Raw genomic sequence first — 20,586 nt, forward strand, 5'->3', positions numbered from 1 at the left:
GGTCTGACTCCTCTCCCAGTCTTTAGTCCCCTCATATTCCATCCTTTCACCCCGCTTGGAAAGGGACCAGAGAGAAAAATCCCCCCACTTCCCAAGAAGACCCCTTTGCCAGCCGGTATTTCGGGGTGGGGGGCGCTGCGAGGAGGCCTGGCGCCCTTTTGTGCACGTTTAGTGCCCAGCAGTATCTCCCAGACCAGCAACCCCCGACCCTCCAGTCTCCATGTCTTAGAGAAGCCAAATTCGAGAGTTATATAATTTCTAGTGCTGCTGTTTCTCCTGCCTGAGGAAACACTTCATCGCGTGGAGGGTGCAGGACATTTCTGTGCACTTCTATATAGGAACGGGGTGTGGGCAGGGGTGGCCAGCGGTAGCAGAGAGATTTCTTGTCTTTTCTGCAAAAGGAAGGTGGGTAGTTGGGAGAGAGATTCAAAGGGTGGATGTGGAAGCCAAGCAGCAGAACTCTAATTTAGGAAATCGCGGACCGTTTGCACAGCTTGTGCTCACATGCCTAATACTACTACATCGTCTCAGAAAACACCTTTGGGGGAAGGTTTGACTTCTCTCGAACAGTCTCAGTGTTTTTCCTCGCCGGATAGGGAGCTGTTTGGATGTGAAGAGATGGCATGATGTGAATGACTCCAGTGTGAAGAAATCTGCTTCGCCAACTCATCCTGCATCAAGTGCCCATTGAGTAGCACTGTCACTTTAATGTCTCCATGCCAAGGGATTGCTTTCCTCCTTTTCAATCCTCTCGGTTAATACATGGGAGGATCAGAATCAGAGGGGCATTAAGGATTAAGCCGAGGGGCTTGGAGAGTACAGAAGAAAAAAATGAAAGTGACAGCAAGCTGGATCTTGTCTGACTGAGGGGGTGAGATCTGGAACTTCTGGTCCAGTAAATAAAAAGGGGCCTTTCAGTCAGTCTGTGTTCTGCCCCAGAAAACTGTTCAAACTCACCCATCTTTTTAGAGACCAGAGTCAAAAAGGTTTTTAAAAGTTATTTTTTGTTGGGGAGGGGATTAAATTTTTCTCTGAAGAATTGAGGATCTTTATCATCAACCAGTTCATCTTTGAATTTGATCATGTACTGAGTAATGAGACAGCTGTGTAAATTTGGTTTGTGCCTTAATTGATTTAGTCATTGAATTCCAAAAATGTTGATGTCTGAAGAGGAGTTTTAATAACATTTTCTATGCTTACAATAGTTTTCTCAGTTTTTTTTAACAGAATAAATATTTTATAAAAATTGAAAAACTCAAGGTTATTTTTTTCCAAACTCTGGGCAGTGTCAAAAGTTTAATTGTGGAAAAAAATACATCATTTTTTCTCTGTCTGGAAGAGAAGACAGCCTGGATTTCAAAATTGAACAGTGAAGTGGTTTGCAACAGTTACCTGGCTCTTGGCCTCAGTCCAGCTGGATCAAGTTGAAACCTGAAAAGAGATCTTGCATCCTGTGGCAGTGGAAAGACCCAAGAATGCCAGTCAAGAAGAAAGGTGGGCTATGAGGCTTCCTATATAATATATGTTTGTCCCTTTTCTTGATTCTGGTATTTGCTATTTAAATTGTATTCCATTTGAGAGTAAAATTTTGCTTGGGTTTTGGAAAATATTTATTGTAATACTGTCTTTTCTGTGGTACTCATTCAGTAATATTTTGCTAAAGTATAATGAAGTAAGACTATAGTATTTATAGACATTTGTGATTTCATAACTCAGGTTGTCTAAATTACCGTTTATAATCAGCATAGGTTTGATACCACAGATTGGAGCTTTTCTTCAGCTTGTTTTCTTAGCTTGTCAAAGATTACTTTTGAGCTCTTCCTCGTGGACTTAATATTTATTTATTTAAAGGTTTTATTTATTTGAGATAGAGAGTGAGAAGAGAGCATGAGCGGGGGCAGAGGCAGAGGGAGAAGCAGACTCCCCGCTGAGCCGTGGGGCTTGATCCCAGGATCCTGGGATCATGAACTGAGCTGAAGGCAGACACCTAACTGACTGAGCCACCCAGGCATCCCGGACTTAATATTTATCAAGTGATTTACATAGTTGTAAAAGATAACAAAGTTGCACTGAACGTAATTATAGATTTATTAATCTTTTGATTAAAGATAAATTTCAGGGGCACCTGGGTGGCTCAGTTGGTTAAGCAACTGCCTTCGGCTCAGGTCATGATCCTGGAGTCCCAGGATCGAGTCCCACATCGGGCTCCCTGCTCAGCAGGGAGTCTGCTTCTCCCTCTGACCCTCTTCCCTCTCGTGCTCTCTAGCTCTCATTCTCTCTCTCTCAAATAAATAAATAAGAGCTTAAAAAAATAAATAAAAAAGCTTAAAAAAAGATAAATTTCATATTTGGGTTTACTCTAGGGTAGATATTCACTTTTGTGATAAAGCACAACTTTGGTAACTGCTGTGCTTTTCTAGATGTATGTATCATCTAATAACACGATTGGCAAGTTTCCAAAATGAGGTAAACCCCTAATTCCCTCCTCCCTCCCCAGAATGGATCAAGATCCAGTGGCTTTCTAAAGCATAGTTTATTATAGGTTGGGCCATGGAATTCACTTTGACCTAGATCTACCCCAGGTTAGCTTTGTTCTTAAAGATCCTAATGAAACCAATTTTTTTTTTTTTTGACATGGTGTGGAAGATCAGACCAACTATAACGAATTTTCTCAAGAGCTGACCAAAATTTATTCAAACACCCTTGCACTCCATATATGGGACTAGCAGAGATCCAAGTGCTGACCAGTTATGTGAGTTGCTACAAACTGAAATTAAAGTTCAGGGTGAAGGTTTAAGGGCAACCTGGCTCTGCATGATGTTTAATCCTCTACCTGTGGATTTGGAAGGTGCATTGAGGAAACTTATAATCAGTGAGGTGCTTTATCCACCTGGTATCTGTAGAGATGGACAGTGATATATAAAACCTCTGAGACACCTAGAAACGTTCCTTTGTGTGTTGGATTTGAGACTGGGATTGTTTCCTTCTCCTGCTCTCTCCTGTAATATCACTGAGATAAATAAACTCTCTATGAGATTTTGGAGCCATACCTGTCTAGACCTGACACAATTGGTTTATCTGGAATAAGAATGGTTTTAGTAATGTAGCCAATAAATGACATGACTCTTTGATTTACCATGTGTTTTTATTTATTTATTTATTTATTTATTTATTTATTTATTAAGATTTTTATTTATTTTTTGACAGAGAGAGAGAGAGACAGCAAGAGAGGGAACACAAGCAGGGGGAGTGTGAGAGGGAGAAGCAGGCTTCCCTCCTGAGCAAGGAGCCTGATGTGGGCCTAGATTCCAGGACCCTGGGATCATGACCTGAGCCGAAGGCAGATGCTAAACGACTGAGCCACCCAGGCGCCCACCATGTGTTTTTATTCTCTCTACCCCTTATTGTTCTCTGGACATTGTCCCTTCTGGACTGCCTTATTTTAGATTAATAATTGAATTTAAACACACTGTGTATGTGTGTATGTAGCAGAGAGAGGAGACGAGGAGGAGAGAGAAAGGAGAGAGGCGGGGGAGAGAATTGGATAAAAAGTTATCTGGGAAGGAGGTGGAAGATGAGCAATTGATGTTCTAGGTATAACTTAACTAAGCAGGTGTCTTTCTTTTAAAAGGAGTTCTTTAAAAAATATTATTGAAGTATAGTTGATACACGATGTTACATTAGTTTCAGGTGTACAACATAGCGATTTGACAAGTCTATGCATTATGCCTTGTTCACAAGTGTGGCTACCATCTGTCACCATACAAAGCTATTATAATACCATTGACTGTATTCCCTGTGCTGTACCTTTTATCCTCATGACTTATTCATTCCATAACTGGAAGCCTGTACCTCCTACTCCCCTTCACTCATTTTGCCCATCGCCCCCACCCCCCACCCATCTGGCAACTATCAGTTTGTTCTCTGTATTTATGGGTCTGTTTCTGTTTTTTGTTTGTTTATTCAATTGTTTTGTTTTTTAGATTCCACATATGAGTGAACTCATATGGTATTTGTCTTTTTCTCTGACTTATTCACTTAGCATAGTACTCTCTAAATCCATCCATATTGTCACAGACGACAAGATTTCATTATTTTTATGTCTGCATACTATTCTAGTGTGTGTGTGTGTGTGTGTGTGTATACTATATCTTCTCTATCCATTCATGTACTGATGAATACTTGGGTTGCTTCCATATCTTGGGTATTGTAAATAATGCTGCAGTAAACATAGGGGTGCGTATATCTTTTTGAATTAGTGTTTTTGTTTTCTTTGCATACATACCCAGTAGTAGAATTCCTGGGTCATATAGTATTTCTATTTTTAAATATTTTGAGGAACCTCCATAGTGTTTTCCATAGTAACTGCACCAGTTTGCATTCCCACCAACAGTATGCAGGTTGATCTTAATGTTTCTAAACCCAATAGGCTGAGTTTCTTAAAAAGTTCCTACCTTGAAGGAAGTTATAAAAATTGCAGTGACATGATTGAAAATTATACATTATGAGAAGTAATTTAATGTTTATTTCCTTCCTTATTTATTCCTTCTTTCCTCCGTCTTTTTTTCTTCCCTCTCTCTCCCTCCATTTCTTCCTTCCTTCTTTAATAATGGATTGGTGGTAATGGGCCAACTTTTTTAAGGAATCAACAAGTTCTAATTAGCAAGGCAAGTATATATTTGGGTTATGCTAAAATCTATGCATTATGTAATTTGTGAACTGATCTACTTAGAAAAACAGTTTATGTTGTTTTTTAATCTTTTAAAACTACTTAGTGTCAAGATACATGTTTTTGAATCTTATAGTAAACTAGCCAAATATGTTATGACATATGCATTATATTTTTAATTGACTAAGCTTACTATTTGTATTACTTCTAAAATATGAGGGAAACAAATATTTTAAAATATAACCTAGATTTATTCTGCAGAGAGTAGTGTCTTTTGTCATCTTGACTCATTTTTCTTTCTTCATTGTTACATGTGGTAGATACAATGAAAGAACTAAATTAAATGTAATTTTAACAGTAACTATCCTTTTGAACCAAGTGTTTATTCATTGCTGAATATATTCTTATTGAAACAAGAAATTTTCATGAGTTTTTCATTTGGTATTTATTTTATATGTTATTGTAAAAGTAGAGAAGAGATTGGTGTGGTTAGCAACATACAACTGTAGTGGGAAGTGGGAATGGGTGTGACATCTAAGTCCATTTTTAGGTTCTGCTCTTGAACTAGGTCTTAGATAAGCTGAAACCCTCATATTCACTGCTTTTTTGCTGTAAGACATTATTTCCTATCTCTCCCACCCCACTCTCGTTTTTATAGATTTCAGTTTTTTCAAGATTCTTCATTAGAAATTTTTTTTCCCCAACAGTTGCTTTTCATTCAGGATTCTCTTATCTATTGTAGTAACTTGATTTGCTCCCACCTGAACCTTTAGGACATCTTTGACCTATTTGTGAGAATTCAGGGCCAATCCAAGATAAATTGTATTAGCGTTTTCTCATGTGATACAGGATCATGGTGTATTGGATGGGGCTATTTCAACAAGACTTGTTGAACTGCTCTAATCTGATTTCATGTTGGATTAATATAAGAAATAAAAGCTAATGATAGTTGTGTCCTTCTCTATGTTTTCAGTGGGAGGTTGCTATTTTAATGATAAAATATACTTCAACAGAATTTTTTAGTACATTGCATTTTTTTCTCTGTAATATTAAATATGTGTAAGAAATCATTGCTTTTAATACATTGAGGTTGATGTTCATTTCTGTGTTTAAAAACCTGTCTTTTTTTGGGGGCCTGGGTGGCTCAGTCATTAAGCGTCCACCTTCAGCCCAGGTCATGGTCCCAGGGTCCTGGGATCGAGTCCCACATTTGGGCTCCCTGCTCAGCGGGAAGCCTGCTTCTCTCTCTCCCACTCCTCCTGCTTGTGTTCCCTCTCTCGCTGTGTCTCTCTGTGTCAAAAAAAAAAAAAAAAAAAATCTTAAAAAAACCCCCATCTTTTTAATTGTCCTCCTAGCTTCTTTTAAATTCATATAGAAGTCTATCTGACATTTTTCATTTATATAACACTTTATTTCCTTTAAATTCTTTTTTACAGCTGTTCTCGGTAATGTAATAATGTATAAACTTATTTTTACCAAGTACTGAAAGTTAAATACTATCATTTTCATAATTCATATGTTTTGACATTGTTCTTTTTAAAGGAAGCCAAAGAGTGTTGTGTAATTAGAATTCTAAGACTTGATATTGCCATGTATCTCATGGGCATCCTTGAAATTGAGATTGTTGTTTCCTGGGTTCACAGTCTTTCCTTTTGGTTGACCATACTTTTTAAAAGTGACACTTTTGCTTTTCTTCTTTTCTTCCTCTCTCTGGCGAAGGAACCTCTTAAAACTCTTTTGTTCATTCCTTCCTCATTTGAAGTTTTCTTTTTCATTATCTGTTTCTTGTACTATGTGGTTTAATTTCTTTTTTATAGTATCAGTAATTTATATTTGCCTTTCATTATCTGGATATGTTCTCTTTACAGCTCTAGCTGTTCTTAAATTCCTAGAATAATTTTTTTCAGTTTCTTTTTTTTTCAAAGATTTTATTTATTTATTTGACAGAGAGAGACACAGTGAGAGAGGGAACACAAGCAGGGGGAATGGGAGAGGGAGAAGCAGGCTTCCCGCGGAGCAGGGAGCCCAACGTGGGACTCGATCCCAGGACCCTGGGATCATGACCTGAGCCGAAGGCAGAACCTTAACAACTGAGCCACCCAGGCGCCCCTTTTCAGTTTCTTTAAAGGGGAAAATGTGTACCTGAATTGATTGTACCTGAATGGCTATTTTACTTGTTTTGCATATATTTTATTAAATTTGAACTTTCATATTTGCCATACCAGTATTATATCCAGACACTTTTTCCATTTCACAAAACTTTGTGTTTTTTTTCTTTTTCCCAGCCAATAAAACTCAAAAGAGTTAACTGAATCTTTCCAGAGAGGGATAGGGAAAGATAATTTTCAAACTTTTCCAATTTCTGCAAGTTAAAGTAAAATAGATAATTTACTAAAGATTTTGTTAGATTTAAAAATCCCTCAAAAGGTCATATTGACCTTGGTTGAGTTATTGGAAACCATGATGCCAAAGACTCTCAATGTTGGAAAATACTCATCAATCCAGGAGGCATAAAAAGAGAGCGATCTGGAGAGAGAAACATAAGAATACTTTTTGTGTTCAACTACTGATTAAGAGTATGTAATGAAGCAAACAATAGACATAGTATTAAAATTATCTGTTAATTGAATTTGTTTTACGATTCATATGTATTGGGAGAGTGTGAAAATGATATGCTAATGACCTGATGCCAGGAAATATTTGAACTGTTAGGTTTTTGGGAAACTGCCCAAGTGTTCCATATATGGTAGAATATTTTCTTTTTCCTTTAGGCCTATCATTGGTTACTTCTTGAGTAGAAGAGTATAGTCAGTGGGAAGATGTACACAAAATATTAGATTTTTAAAACAAGGAATTAAAGCGTTCAATTTACTCATGCCTTTGCTAATCAACCAATCAATTGCTTGCTCTTTTATAATAATATATTCACCAAACTATAAAAATACCCTTCTTTCTTAATTATATACTCTCATTATATGCTCTCATTAATATTTACTATATAATCATTTTAGTGATTATAAAATATTTTTTACTATGAGGCTAAGATGTATAAAATCTTTTTTTTAAACTGGGGAAGGAAGACCTGTTCTCCAGCTAGAATTCCTGCTCAGGAATTTGTATCAGTCAAGGCACGAGGGTTCTGTATCCTCAATGTAGGTTGCTTTGTCAGCAAAGGATCATGAGTTTTACCCAGTCTCTTCTGTCCAGTCAGTCATTCTGAATTCCAAGTAGTAAGCTTTCTGCATATGTTCAGTTTTTAGTAAGTTTCTCAAAGCTATTTCAAGAATTATGGCCAAATCACCTACATTGTGAAACAATTCTGACCTGATTTGTTTTAGAATTTAAGACTAAGAGGAATTATGTATTATAAAGTAGGAAGTCCTATGAAAATGAATTAAGTTAAAACTTTCAAAGATTATGGGTAAGTATGGCAAGATTATGGATCCTATTTCTTCTGATGACATCATCTTGCTAGCCACTGAGGCCTTAACTCTGTTAGAAAGATTTTGAAGTTTCTGTAGGGGGCCTATCATTTTGGAGAGCTGCGACATCTTTATCATTGACAGTAATTGTTTTGTTCTATTTAAAATCCTTTATAGGTAATAAATGATAAATTCTTTTAAAAACTAAGTATGAATGTATTTAAGGCAATAGCTTTGCTTCCATTTATTTATTCTATCATTTATCCACTCACCATTTATGATGCTTAAAATTTATTAAGGAGTTAAATGTGGAAACAGGCAATTTCACTGTGGTGAGGTTAACAGACTGTCATGTCATAGATGAGGAGCACCCAACTTCATCTAGAGGAATCAGGGAATTCTTTCTGGAGAGGTGACATTTAAGAAGAGACACAAAAGACCAGTAGAGGTTTACCAATGTGGGAGATGGTAAGATGCTGTTTCAGATCATTATTTTCTTTGCCTTCAACTTACCATCATGACCTCTTTCTTCTTCTTCTTCATCATCATCATCATCATTATCATCAATAGCAGTGATATTGTGAGAAAAAAACCTAGACCAGTAGTCAGAAGACCTGGCTCCTAAAACGGACAAGATTAGCTAACCATTGAGATGGACTCAGTCTATAAATTCAGGTTTGTAAGAAATATCCATTCATTTTCTGTAGGTCAACTTTATTTTTGACTCTTAGTCACTGAGTGGTGGACAAAATCACTCCAATCACTTTTGAGGTTTTCCCTACTTTTCTGGGATCATGGTAGGGTTCCACCTGGAATGGTGGTATAGTCTGGTCATTGATCATCTCCTATGTAATAGCTTATCCCTAAGACATGAGTTGTGTCTAGATAGTTCTTTCTGGTCTGGCAGTGATTTGTTACTTCCCAGACATGGACTTTCCCCCCAGAATTTCTGTATTTCTCTTTACCTAGATAGAATTACGAAGCCATTCCTTACTGGGTTCTTTCTGCCTTCCAGGCAATGCTGTAAGGAAGCAGAGCCTAGATCCCTGCTGCCTTGGAATCCAAAGACTTCTTTCTCTCTTCTTCAGCTAAGAAAATATTTTTCTAAACTGGGGAGGTGCTAGGAGATCTCTCTCTCTGTACGTACATGCGAAGCTTTCTTTCATCTCTGTGGCAAACTCTTTTACTCAGAGTTTAGGCTACAGGAAAGCAAAACAGGAATAATTTAAAAATCACTCTGTTTTTGTCCTGGCACATGCCTCCCTTCAGGTAATAAAATATAAAACCAGTTACCTGCTTAGATGAGAAGAAAGAAAATGGGCAAATTTAGGGAGGGGAAAAATCAATACCTCAAAGTGCCAATCTCCCACATGTACAAGAGTTTACATGCCTCCTTATGATGATGCCACCAGGTGACCTTGTGAAAATCAAGTAATTCATCTGAACTCCAGTTTCGTTTTCTTTTTTTTTCTTTCTTTTTTTTAGATTTTATTTATGTATTTGACAGAGAGAGAGATAGAGCAGGAACACAAGCAGGGGGAGTGGGAGAGGGAGCGGGAGAAGAAGGTCCCCGCCGAGCAGGGAGCCTGATGCGGGGCTTGATCCTAGGGGATCATGACCTGAGCTGAAGGCAAGGCAGATGCTTAATGACTGAGCCACCCAGGGGCCCCCAGTTTCCTTTTCTAAAAGGGGTTTAATATGTTCCCTTCCTCTTAATATATGTTATTTCTTCTCTACATCAAATAAGATAATGTATATAAACTTCACTTTTCTATACTTAGTGATAGAATTAGGACCAGAAGCTCAATCCAATGTTCTTTTCATTGTATGAATGTGGTGTTCTTGGAACAAATGAATGACATCATAGCACACTGGGGAAGAGCCCAGGGATGGAATCCAGTCTTTACCATTAGCTGGCTAAGTTATCGAAAGGAAATTGACAGGTTGAGCTTCAAATTCCTTATCTTAAAACATGACTGTACTAATAATACTCACCTCTTAGGATTATTGTGATGGCCAAATAAAACTCTAGCCCATGTAAAATTTGTAAGTAGGAAAGTGCTATACAAATGCTTATCATCAGAATACTTTTTTTTCCTTTGGTCCAAAGAAGAGGAAAGTTGTGTTTAGAGTCAGTCCCCTTCTGTTAGTGGTCTGGGTGCAGCTTCCTGGAGCAAGCCTGCTCGGATATGGCAAGGACACATTTGCTTACAGGCAGGAAATGCCATACTGTGCTTTTAAAAAATAGATTATGGTAACATTTCTTATGAGTATTATCTCTTTCACTGATGCTAAAGTATTTTTTTTAAAGATTTTGTTTAGGGGTGCCTGGGTGGCTCAGTCGTTAAGCATCTGCTTTTGGCTTAGGTCAGGATCCTGGGGTCCTGGGATGGAGCCCTGCATCGGGCTCTCTGCTCAGCGGGAAGCCTGCTACTCTGTCTCCCACTCCCCCGGCTTGTGTTCCGTCTCTCATTGTCTCTCTCTCTGTCAAATAAAATCTTTAAAAAAAATAAAGATTTTGTTTATTTATTCATGAAAGACAGAGAGAGAGGCAGAAGCAGAGGGAGAAGTAGGCTCCTTGCTCAGCAGGGAGCCTGATGCGGGACTCAATCCCAGGAGCCCGGGATCATGACCTGAGCCAAAGGCAGACGCTTAAAGGACTGAGCCACTCAGATGCCCCAGTGATGCTAAAGTAATTTGTAAACCTTCCAATATTTACAGAATGTTTATAATCTTTAGATCTGCTCTAGGTCTGGTCAGATATTTTTTCCACAATTCAAATTCCACGTTTTATCTCTTTTTTCATTTTCTTTTTTCTAGTTTGCTACAGTTGGAATGATGCATATTTCAATATTCAGCTGAAGGTGAAATTTGCTGTTGTCTTCCTTTCTGTTACTACTTAACCTTGCAATTTCCCCATTGTTCTCTTCGACAGTTCTATAGGAAATCTGAAAACATGGCTTATCTGAAAGGTAGTAATAAAAATTCACCTCTCTATGTAGTATCTTTTTGTTTCAATGGGAAATATATCAACAGGTGTTTTTTGGAGTATATTAAAATGATTTTTTGGGGGGAGGGAGTAAAGTATAATTGCTACAAACAATTACAGGAAGAAGAAATACTATGATCTTTTCCTGGTAAGTTAGGTTTCAGTATGGCATAATATTTAAAAGTAGGCTTTGGTGCCAGAGAGGACAGAATTTGAATCCTGGTTTTAGCACTTACTGGTTGCATAGCCTTAGGCAAGTTATTTCATTTCTCTCAGTTTACATTTCCTCATTTGCAAAATGTGTATAATATTATTTCTTAGGTGGCACCTGAGTGGCTCAGCCATTAAGTGTCTGACTCTTGGTTTTTGCTCAGGTCGTGACCTCAGGGTTGTGAGATCCAGCCCCTAGTCTCCATACTCAGTGGGAGTCTGCTTGAGAATTCTCTCTGTCCCTCCCCCTGCTTACACACATGCTCTCTCTCAATAAATAAATAAAATCTTTTTTTTTTAAAGATTTTATTTATTTGACAGAGAGAGACACAGGGAGGGAGGGAACACAAGCAGGGGGAGTGAGAGAGGGAGAAGCAGCCTTCCTGCGGAGCAGGGAGCCCGATGCGGGGCACGATCCCAGGACCCTGGGATCATGACCTAAGCCGAAGGCAGACGCTTAATGACTGAGCCACCCAGGCGCCCCAATAAATAAAATCTTAAAAAAAAATCTTACAGAGCTTATTATTCTTCCTTGGGTATAAGGCCAAATTTAACATGGTCTCTATTGACATAAGCTTCTCTTCTCTCATGGTACCTGGTACCTCATCATAGCATTATTACACTCTATTTTAATCTTTTACTTTGTTGAAATTTCCTGTTTAATTACCTTTACTTTCATTCAGAAATCTCTGAGAGTGTAGAATATTGCCTATATTAAGTTTCCAATATCTGGAACATAGTTAGATACTCATAAATAGCTGATTAATGAAAGAACGAACTTACTATTTTTATTATTTTGATCTACAGACTTCTAAAGGTAGGGCTATTTATATGTTATAAATGCAATTTTTATGATAATTAATCTTGTGAAAATTATTAATTCAACATTTAACACTAGTTTCTAAAATTCACTGATACAATTTATGTCTGATTCCAAGTTCCTTTTTTTTCGATAGCAATTTACTCCACTCTATTTCTGGAGGATTAAGAGTGGTAGTGTGGAGAGAGGGCTATACTTGAAATCAAAAGCTTTAGCATTAAGCTCCAAATTTGTTATTTAGTAGCTCTGTGCTCTTGGACAAGCTACTATGGATTTTAGTTTCATGTATAATAGATATGATATGAGTTCTCACTGGTGAGAATCGGAGAAGATAATGCATTTAGAATTTCTAAACTGTAAGAAATGTTGTACAAATTTATGTAAAAGAATTTCATGCTAACAGCTTTGCTCTCCAAGATTTGTGTATTAAGTTCACCTTTTCTTCTATACTTTCATCTTAGTTTTCTTAACAACAGCATATATTCTGTAATTGTTCCATTTTTAAGTGTAGCAAATAAATGTTGTCATTTTTTCCTTCTTTTTAAAAATTCATTTGTTAGCACTATTGCCATTCACTGTTTCAAATTTAAATTACGTGTTCCAAATTATTTATAACTTCTGGCAATGCTATTCTTAAACCAAAGAGTTGAACCTTAATTAAGAGACACATGACTACCCACAATTCCAATTATGTAACAGTCACCATATCCTTTGCATTGCATATTTCCTGCAAAAAAATTTATTTTAAAAAATCATCCCCCCCCCCCCATTTCTTCCTGTGCCTGCCTTCAGGTAATCCAAATTTAGTTTCATTCTTTCAGTAGACTGAGGAATCATATGAAGATAGATTTCTTTTAAGAATGAAAAAAATAAGAGATGGGACACCTGGGTGGCTCAGTCAGTTAAACATCTGCCTTCAGCTCAGGTCATGATCCCAGGGTCCTGGGATTAAGCCCCACATTGGGCTCTCTGCTCAGCGGGAGTCTGCTTCTCCCTCTCCCTGCTTCTGCTTGTGCTTGCTCTCTCTCTCACATTCACTTTCTCTCTCAAATAAATAAATAAAATCCTTAAGAAAAGAAAATAGGAGAATTGAAGCCATTATATTGGCAATTCAGGTGAAAAATTCTCCTCTTATAACTGGTTATTTGAATATCATTAAAATATCAGTGCTGACTTGGTTAATTATCTCAACTTTCTAATTTATTCAACTTGTCATCATCTGTCTAGGGATTTTTGTCCTGTACAACAGGATCCTTGTCATCTTCTCTTTTTTATTTTTTGCTTAATTTTTCATCTTTGCAAAGGTATCTAGTTTTAGATTACCCTCAAGCTCAGGCTTTCATTAATCAGAAATAAGAATTTAAGTAGAGAGAGATAAAGGGCATGATGGAATTGACACAAGAATGTGATCATTACTGATAATCAGAAGAAGCAAGAAGGGCAGGCATAATTCTAGTGCTAGATGCTGGCATGTAAAAGCCTAAATTGTCTAAGAGAGACTTGACTATATTGACCATTTTTTTTTAACATTCTTAGTTTATTGATCCTCTCATGAAAAATCTGCACAACCACCACAGATAAAGCCACTGCAGCATCTTTACTCCTTCTGTTGTCCAATCTCCAGCTCACTTCTTTTTGCCAGCACCAACGTTGGCTTTTGCAGTCCCCCTGACTTTCTTCATTCTGTTCTTATGTTCCTTTCGCTGTTTTCTTGATGTCTTTTTCTTCTCATACAGGCCATGTCTTGCAAGTCTGTGTTTGGGTTCATTTTTCTTTGCATAATCCAAAGAATCATAAATCATGCCAAAGCCGGTTGTCTTGCCACCACCAAAATGTGTTCTGAATCCAAACACAAATATGACATCTGGTGTGGTCCTGTACATTTTGGCTAGTTTTTCCTGAATTTCTCTCTTAGGTACCGTTGCCTTTCCAGGGTGAAGAACATCAATGACCATCTGTTTCCGCTGAAGTAGTCAGTTAGTCATGAACTTCCTGGTCCGGATAGTTACTGTGTCATTCATGATGGTGGCGAGGCTTCAAGCCTGTTTTTTCTTATATTATAGCATCTTATTCTGTGTGTCAGATTTTTCTTATACAGAGTTGAGAAGCATAATAAACTCTGTTGGTTTAGAAGACATCTAGCTACTTTGAATCAATACAGTGTCTTCCCTGGGTAGTTACTAAGTAAATATGTGTTGAATGAATTAGTGAAAGTCCTCTTATCTAGCAAATTATATTTATGGATGTGATTATGGAAATGCTGTTGATACATTTTTAAGAATTGCCATTCACAAGAATAAAAGATCAGAATAAGTGAATACCTATGAAAGTGACACAGAAGTAAAAAAGAACTTAAAAATTATAATTGTAAAAAAAAAGAAAAGAGAATAAAAAGAGAAAGATGCCTGGTACTTAGTAGATTTTCAAAGACTACCTAACAAATGAAGGGATGAAAAACACTAAACCTTGAGGCACTAGAGATAGCAGAAATTTAGAGCCCAGAGATACATATAAGTACTGAGGAAGGCATACTATAATTATGTTATTGTTGATTACTTACATTAGTGATTAGGAATGGGTTCAAAAGTGAGGTCAGTAAGCCATTATCATTTCAGGGAAATTACTGATTTTTTTAACTATGGTCAAAGTGTAGATTCAAATGTTTGTTCTTGATTCAAAGAGTTTAAATATTATATTTAAATATTTTATCATACAAAGTATGAAAGCATTTTAAAAAATTAAAGTTCTGCACAAATGTATTAGCATATGTTTATGTCTTGTTCTAAAATCAGGACTCCCTGTGCATCCACATTCATTTATGTTTATAACCTTTTTACGTAAAAAATTGGTTACATGATGTCCTTCTCCATTTGTTATTGCCTATTGAAATTCTCCTTTCTTCCAATGGAGTAAGCTTGAGGTTTGCTATGTTATATAGGAAAATGGGGGAAGGCCTCATTGATAAGGTAGTATAGGAGCAGAAATATGAAAGAAGTGAAGGAGCAAACTTTATGGATATCTGAAGGAAGAATATTTAAGCAGAAGATTGGGAATAGAGGACCTGGTGTAGGAGAGTTCTTGTTATATGTGAGAAAGAGCAGAGACCACTGTGGTTGGAGTAGATTGGGTAAGAAGAGAGGAGTAATAGCTGACATTAGACAGGTGGTCTTCTGCTGAGTGAGCTGGGGAGTCACTGGAGGGTTTGTGTTGGGGATGACATTGTCTGGCTTATGATCTTTCTGGTTGCTGTGTTTAGAAAAGTCTGCAGGAGGGCAAAGGTGGCAGCATGTAGACTAGTATGAGGTTATTGTAATAATGCAGGGGGTAGATGTTGGTGGACTGGACCAGGGTAGTAGCACTAGCAAGTGATGGTGGTAGTTAGCGTTAGAGCCAACAGAATTTGTGGATGGATTAGATGTAGAGAATTAGAGAGGGAGAACAACAAATGATGACTCCAAGGATTCTGGCCTGAAAAATTGGAAGGGAAAGAGAGAGAGAGAGAGAACGCTGCCGGCGAAACAGTAAAGGTAGATAAGATCTGTAGTTCAGTTTTGACAAGTTAAGTTTGAGATGTTTCTTAGACATCCAAGTGGAAATGTTTTTTTAAAAAGATTTTATTTATTATTTGAGAGAGAGAGAGAAATTGAGAGAATGAGTGGGAGGAGTGGCTGAGGGAGAAGCAGGCTCCTTGTGGAGCAGGGAGCCCGATGCAGGACTTGATCCCAGGACCCTGGGACCATGACCTGAGCCAAAGGCAGGCGCTTAACCAGCTGAGCCACCCAGGTGCCCCCAAATGGGAATGTTGAGTGTACAGTTGAATATGAGTCTGGAATACAGGGGAAAGATCTGAGCTATAAATATAAACCTGGGAGTCTTAAGGATTCTGATAATATTTAAAGCCCGAAGACTAGCTAAAGTTACCTAGATTGTAAGAATAGAGAGGAGTCTCCAGATGTTTAGGGGCTTGAGGAATGAGAAGGGACCAGGGAAAGTGATTAAGAAGAAGCAGCTAGAAGAGAAACTAGAAGAGAATGCTGCCTTGGAAGCAGTGATGTCTGGAATGTGCTTACACCAGCTTGCAAGAGCCTATTGTTACAGTTTCAACAAATTTGTAAGCTGGTTTAAACACAGCCATTTAAAAATTAAATTATGTAAACTTACATTAAATAAATTATATTAAAAATAGAAGTAATAAACACTCAAAACTCATCACTTCTAATATTTTTCTGTTTTGATACCACGTATACTCTTGAGGTTATTTGCATCTATTGTATCTGTATGGTGTTAAAGCTATGTAATGGTGTTCTTGTGCTTCTTCCCAAGTCTGTGTTCAATGATGTCATGTTGGCATCTTGAAATCAGCTGTGATGGGAATATTTACACCTTGGAAATTGCACATGCTACAAATCAGGACTTGATTTACTGTTTTGCTAGAAGTGTGATGAAAATGTTAAGGGGTTCCTGGGTGACTCAGTTGGTTAAGTGACTGCCTTCGGCTCAGATCATGATCCTGGGGTCCTGGGATCAAGTCCCACATCGGGGTCCCGGCTCAGCAGGGACTCTGCTTCCCCCTCTGCCTGCCACTCCCCCTGCTTCTGCTCTCTTTCTCTGTCAAATAAATAAATAAAACCTTTAAAAAATGTTAATAATGCAAGTGCAAGTTAAAAGTATATTATTTGGGGCCACCTGGGTGACTTAGTCCATTAAGCATCCAACTCTTGGTTTGGGCTCAGGTCATGATCTCAGGGTCATGAGATTGAGCCCCATGTCTGGCTCCCTACTCAGTGGGGAGTCTTCTTCTCCCACTCTCTCCTTATGTGTCTTCTCTCTCTCTGTCAAATATATAAATAAAATCTTAAAAAAAAAGATTCTCTCCCTCTCCCTCTGTTCCCCCCTAACTAGTGTGTGTGTGCACTCTCTCAAAAAAAACTATATCTGTCTCTAGTTATTATACTGTCATTAGCATCAAAAATTATTTGATTCAGCAAAGAAATCACAAAATTGATGGAGTGAGTGAAGGTTTATCATATAAGCCAACTTGTTTCATTTTCATCTTATTAATGTAACAAAAAAAATCAACCAATATTTATGTAAGAACTACTCATTTGTCAATTACAACCGTAAGTTGGCTATGATTATAAAAACTGAGCAAAAATCAATGAAAATATTCTTGAGAATCAATTGATCATATGGAATTTATAATGAAAAGTTACATATCTTATTTTTTGTACATTTCATGTTTAATATTAAGTTTCTATTTTTCTAGGACTGTAAGATAGAATTTTAAAATCATGTTTTTCAGATACTGACCGAGCTTTATCATTACTGGAAGAATACTGCAAAAAATTAAGGAAACCAGAGGAACAGCAGTTGAAAAGCGCTGTTAAAAAGGTGATGGGTATCTTTAAGAGCAGCTTATTCCAAGCTTTGCTAGGTATGTATTACAAATTTATTTATCATTTTAATGGTCAGAATGAGGCTTAATAGTTTGAGTAATGTCATCAAAGAACCTAATGTTAACCAAATTTAAAATTAGAATAATTTTCCTTGATAGTGGAAGGAATGATTTTCTTTTCTTTTTCCTATTTAAGGCTAATTTAAATAAGAATTGTTATAAAATAGAAAAAAAAGTGTAGGTTATTAAAAATATAAATATTGAGTGGCACCTGGGTGGCTCAGTCAGTTAAGCATCTGCCTTCAGCTCAGGTCATGATTTCAGGGTCCTGGGATGGAGCTCCAAGTCAAGTTGGGCTCCCTACTCAGTGGGGAGCCTGCTTCTCCCTCTCCCTCTGCTGCTCCCTCTTCTTGTGCTCTCTCTCTCTGTCAAATAAATAAATAAAATCTTTAAATAAGTAAATAATATTGAAAGAATGTTTTATATAGGAAGAAAAGTTTACACAGGAAGAAACCTGAATAGTCAGTTGTAAAAAAATTGAGGACAAATTGTGGAGAAGGAACTCGCCTTCCTTTAGAGAAGGAATTGGCTAGCACAAAAAGCAATGGGTCATTTCTCCTCAGAATCATAGTTCTGCTTTTACTCTCCTCTTTGCTTCTCTTGTGAAAGTTTATGATCCATATTGAAAAGTTTATTGATGAAAATTTAAGTGCTTTAGAATTTTGGTCAGTTTGTCATAAATTTAACCATGTAATGTCAACCTTAGTTTAATCTCTAACCTTACAAATTGTGAAGGAATTCAAGGACTTTCTTATGTATATGTGTCTTTATATGTGTATCTTTTGTACTTATGCAGACAACTTAATTCTTTACATAATATTTTAATATTTAATATAAACTAGCAAAAGATATAAACAAACGCCTCCCCTCAACAAAAACAATCAACTAAATTTAAAAAAAACTCAATTATATTATGTTTTATTATGCTTAAATAGTACATTTTAAAGAATAACTGAGTCTACTAGACATTATTACTTTCTCAGGTCTGGTGGTTTGGATATAAAATCTAAAAATGGGAATTTAGGATTATTTTTGAAAATACTTTATGTTTTTATTATGGCTACACTTGTTGACAAAAACTCCAACCTTAGGGTGTGAATATAATTTAAAAAACCATTAAATTTTGAAAATTTAAAATTCATCTATTGAATAAAAATGGAAGTAAAAAGCTTTGTAGGATTGTTTTGCCTGCAGATTAATTTCTTTAAAATATTTTTTTGTGGCTGGTAAGAATTAATGACACAAATAACTATAATCATCTTAGCCGGTATTAAATAAAAGCAACTCTAAATGGAGTCTTACAGAATTTAAATAAATCCTGTCATTAGAGAATAGTATTTTAGAGAACATTTTTAAGCCACAAGTTTCTCAATTAAAAATTAATGGTCTCATCTAGTTGATAATTAATAAAGGCCATTAACTGAATAGCAGTATCTCTAAGTAGAGTTGTATGATATGCTTAGTTGAGACTGACCAAGTCTTTTGAGAGTTTGAATTTTTGAGAGCTTGATTTAGGAAGAGTATTGTTGGATGCTTTAGATAATTTTACTATACTTAGCCAGTGTCGCCGTTTGGTATCACAATATCATTACATGGGGAATAAAAGGGAAAATGAATGACAGAGAATTGCATTTTGCCATTGTTTTGGGTGAGTGATAATAAATATCTTGGCAAAAAGCCTACATAGTTTGAATTTCTCTAGTAAAATGAAAGGCAACAATAATCTGTAAAAAGCTGTTATATAAGTAATCCAGGTGTCCAGCTTTGAATGGATAGATTTGCTCGAGCTAGTCTTTAAAAGTCATTTTGGGATAAACCAGACTGTAAAGAATGAGGCAACATTATACAACAAAACATAATTTTCATTTCAGTTCTATGTGTGTTGCTAAATACTGATAACTAATTTATTATTATTGAATGTTTGAGTGTTTTCACTGTGTATTTTCTTTAAGGACTCGAAAGAAGAAAAACCACGTAGCACTCTGCATCTTGAAAGGGATTATATAATTATAAAGAGATAAGCAGAGAGCTGTTGATAAATATTGTTTATGGTCTATAACTTTCTGTTTGGACCGACTACCTCCTACCCTACCACCTGTCTTTTTTTCTGTTACAAGTAATGGAACATAGTGGCTTTACTCATTTTTCTGATATTTGAATAGCCAGTATATTGAAATAATACCTTGCATGAATCTCAGTTAACTAGAAATAGAAGGGAATCATAATGCAGGAAACCCAGTACAAATGGATAGTAAAGTAAAATATTATTACAAGATATACTGTAATATTTACATATCACCAGAAAACCAACCCTTCTCTTGACAGATGAAAAGCATCACTTCAAAAATTAACACACCCTTCTTCTGTGATCCTTCCATCATATGCTTAAAAAAAAAATCCCAAATACTAGTATGTCTTAGGTGGTATAATCTGTGAAGACAGAATTCTGTCTACATAATTTTGACCATTATTGAGTGCATTAAAGGATTTTATTTTTTTATTTTTTTAAAAGATTTTATTTATTTATTTGACAGAGACACAGCGAGAGAGGGAACACAAGCAGGGGGAGAGGGAGAGGGAGAAGCAGGCCTCCTGCGGAGCAGGGAGCCCGATGCGGGGCTCGATCCCAGGACCCTGGGATCATGACCTGAGCCGAAGGCAGACGCTTAATGACTGAGCCACCCAGGTGCCCCTAAAGCATTTTATAAGTAGGTTCTGTGATAGGGTGGAAAGTGATGGCAAAGATACTGTGTTTTTAATTTTTAAAATAGAACTTTATCTGATTACAAAAGTAATATATGTTCATCCTTAAAAAATTAAAAATAGAGTAAAAGAAGAATATAAAATTTTATGGTAAGATACATTCCTCTTACGGTAAATAGCAGGATATATGATAAGCATAGAGGACGAACTGTTTGATTAACTTTCTCCCTCCTTGCTTCTACAGTTTCTGTATCCTTTGTTTTAATTTTCCATTTATCAACAATGACAGTGGAAAAAGACACTTAAACTTTTAAAAAA

At 36.6% G+C, this 20,586-nt stretch overlaps 1 protein-coding gene across 9 annotated transcripts in view; it reads left to right on the forward strand.

Annotated features, from left to right (window-relative positions):
• Positions 1-89: 89 nt before the first annotated feature.
• The window catches only part of DLG2 (discs large MAGUK scaffold protein 2), a 2,208,086-nt gene continuing 2,187,589 nt past the window's right edge, over positions 90-20,586 (forward strand). For all 9 annotated transcript variants that reach the window (XR_003517338.2, XM_027578649.2, XM_027578631.2 and 6 more), the window contains exons 1-2: positions 90-1,494; positions 17,413-17,544. Coding sequence is in view for 8 of the 9 variants with exons in the window: in XM_027578649.2 (XP_027434450.2) it covers positions 1,476-1,494; positions 17,413-17,544 (151 nt within the window). In the remaining variant the exon portion in view is untranslated. The remainder of the gene's footprint in view (positions 1,495-17,412; positions 17,545-20,586) is intronic.

Source organism: Zalophus californianus, chromosome 11 (genome assembly GCF_009762305.2).
Source record: "Zalophus californianus isolate mZalCal1 chromosome 11, mZalCal1.pri.v2, whole genome shotgun sequence".
In the NCBI taxonomy this organism is placed as follows: domain Eukaryota; kingdom Metazoa; phylum Chordata; class Mammalia; order Carnivora; family Otariidae; genus Zalophus; species Zalophus californianus.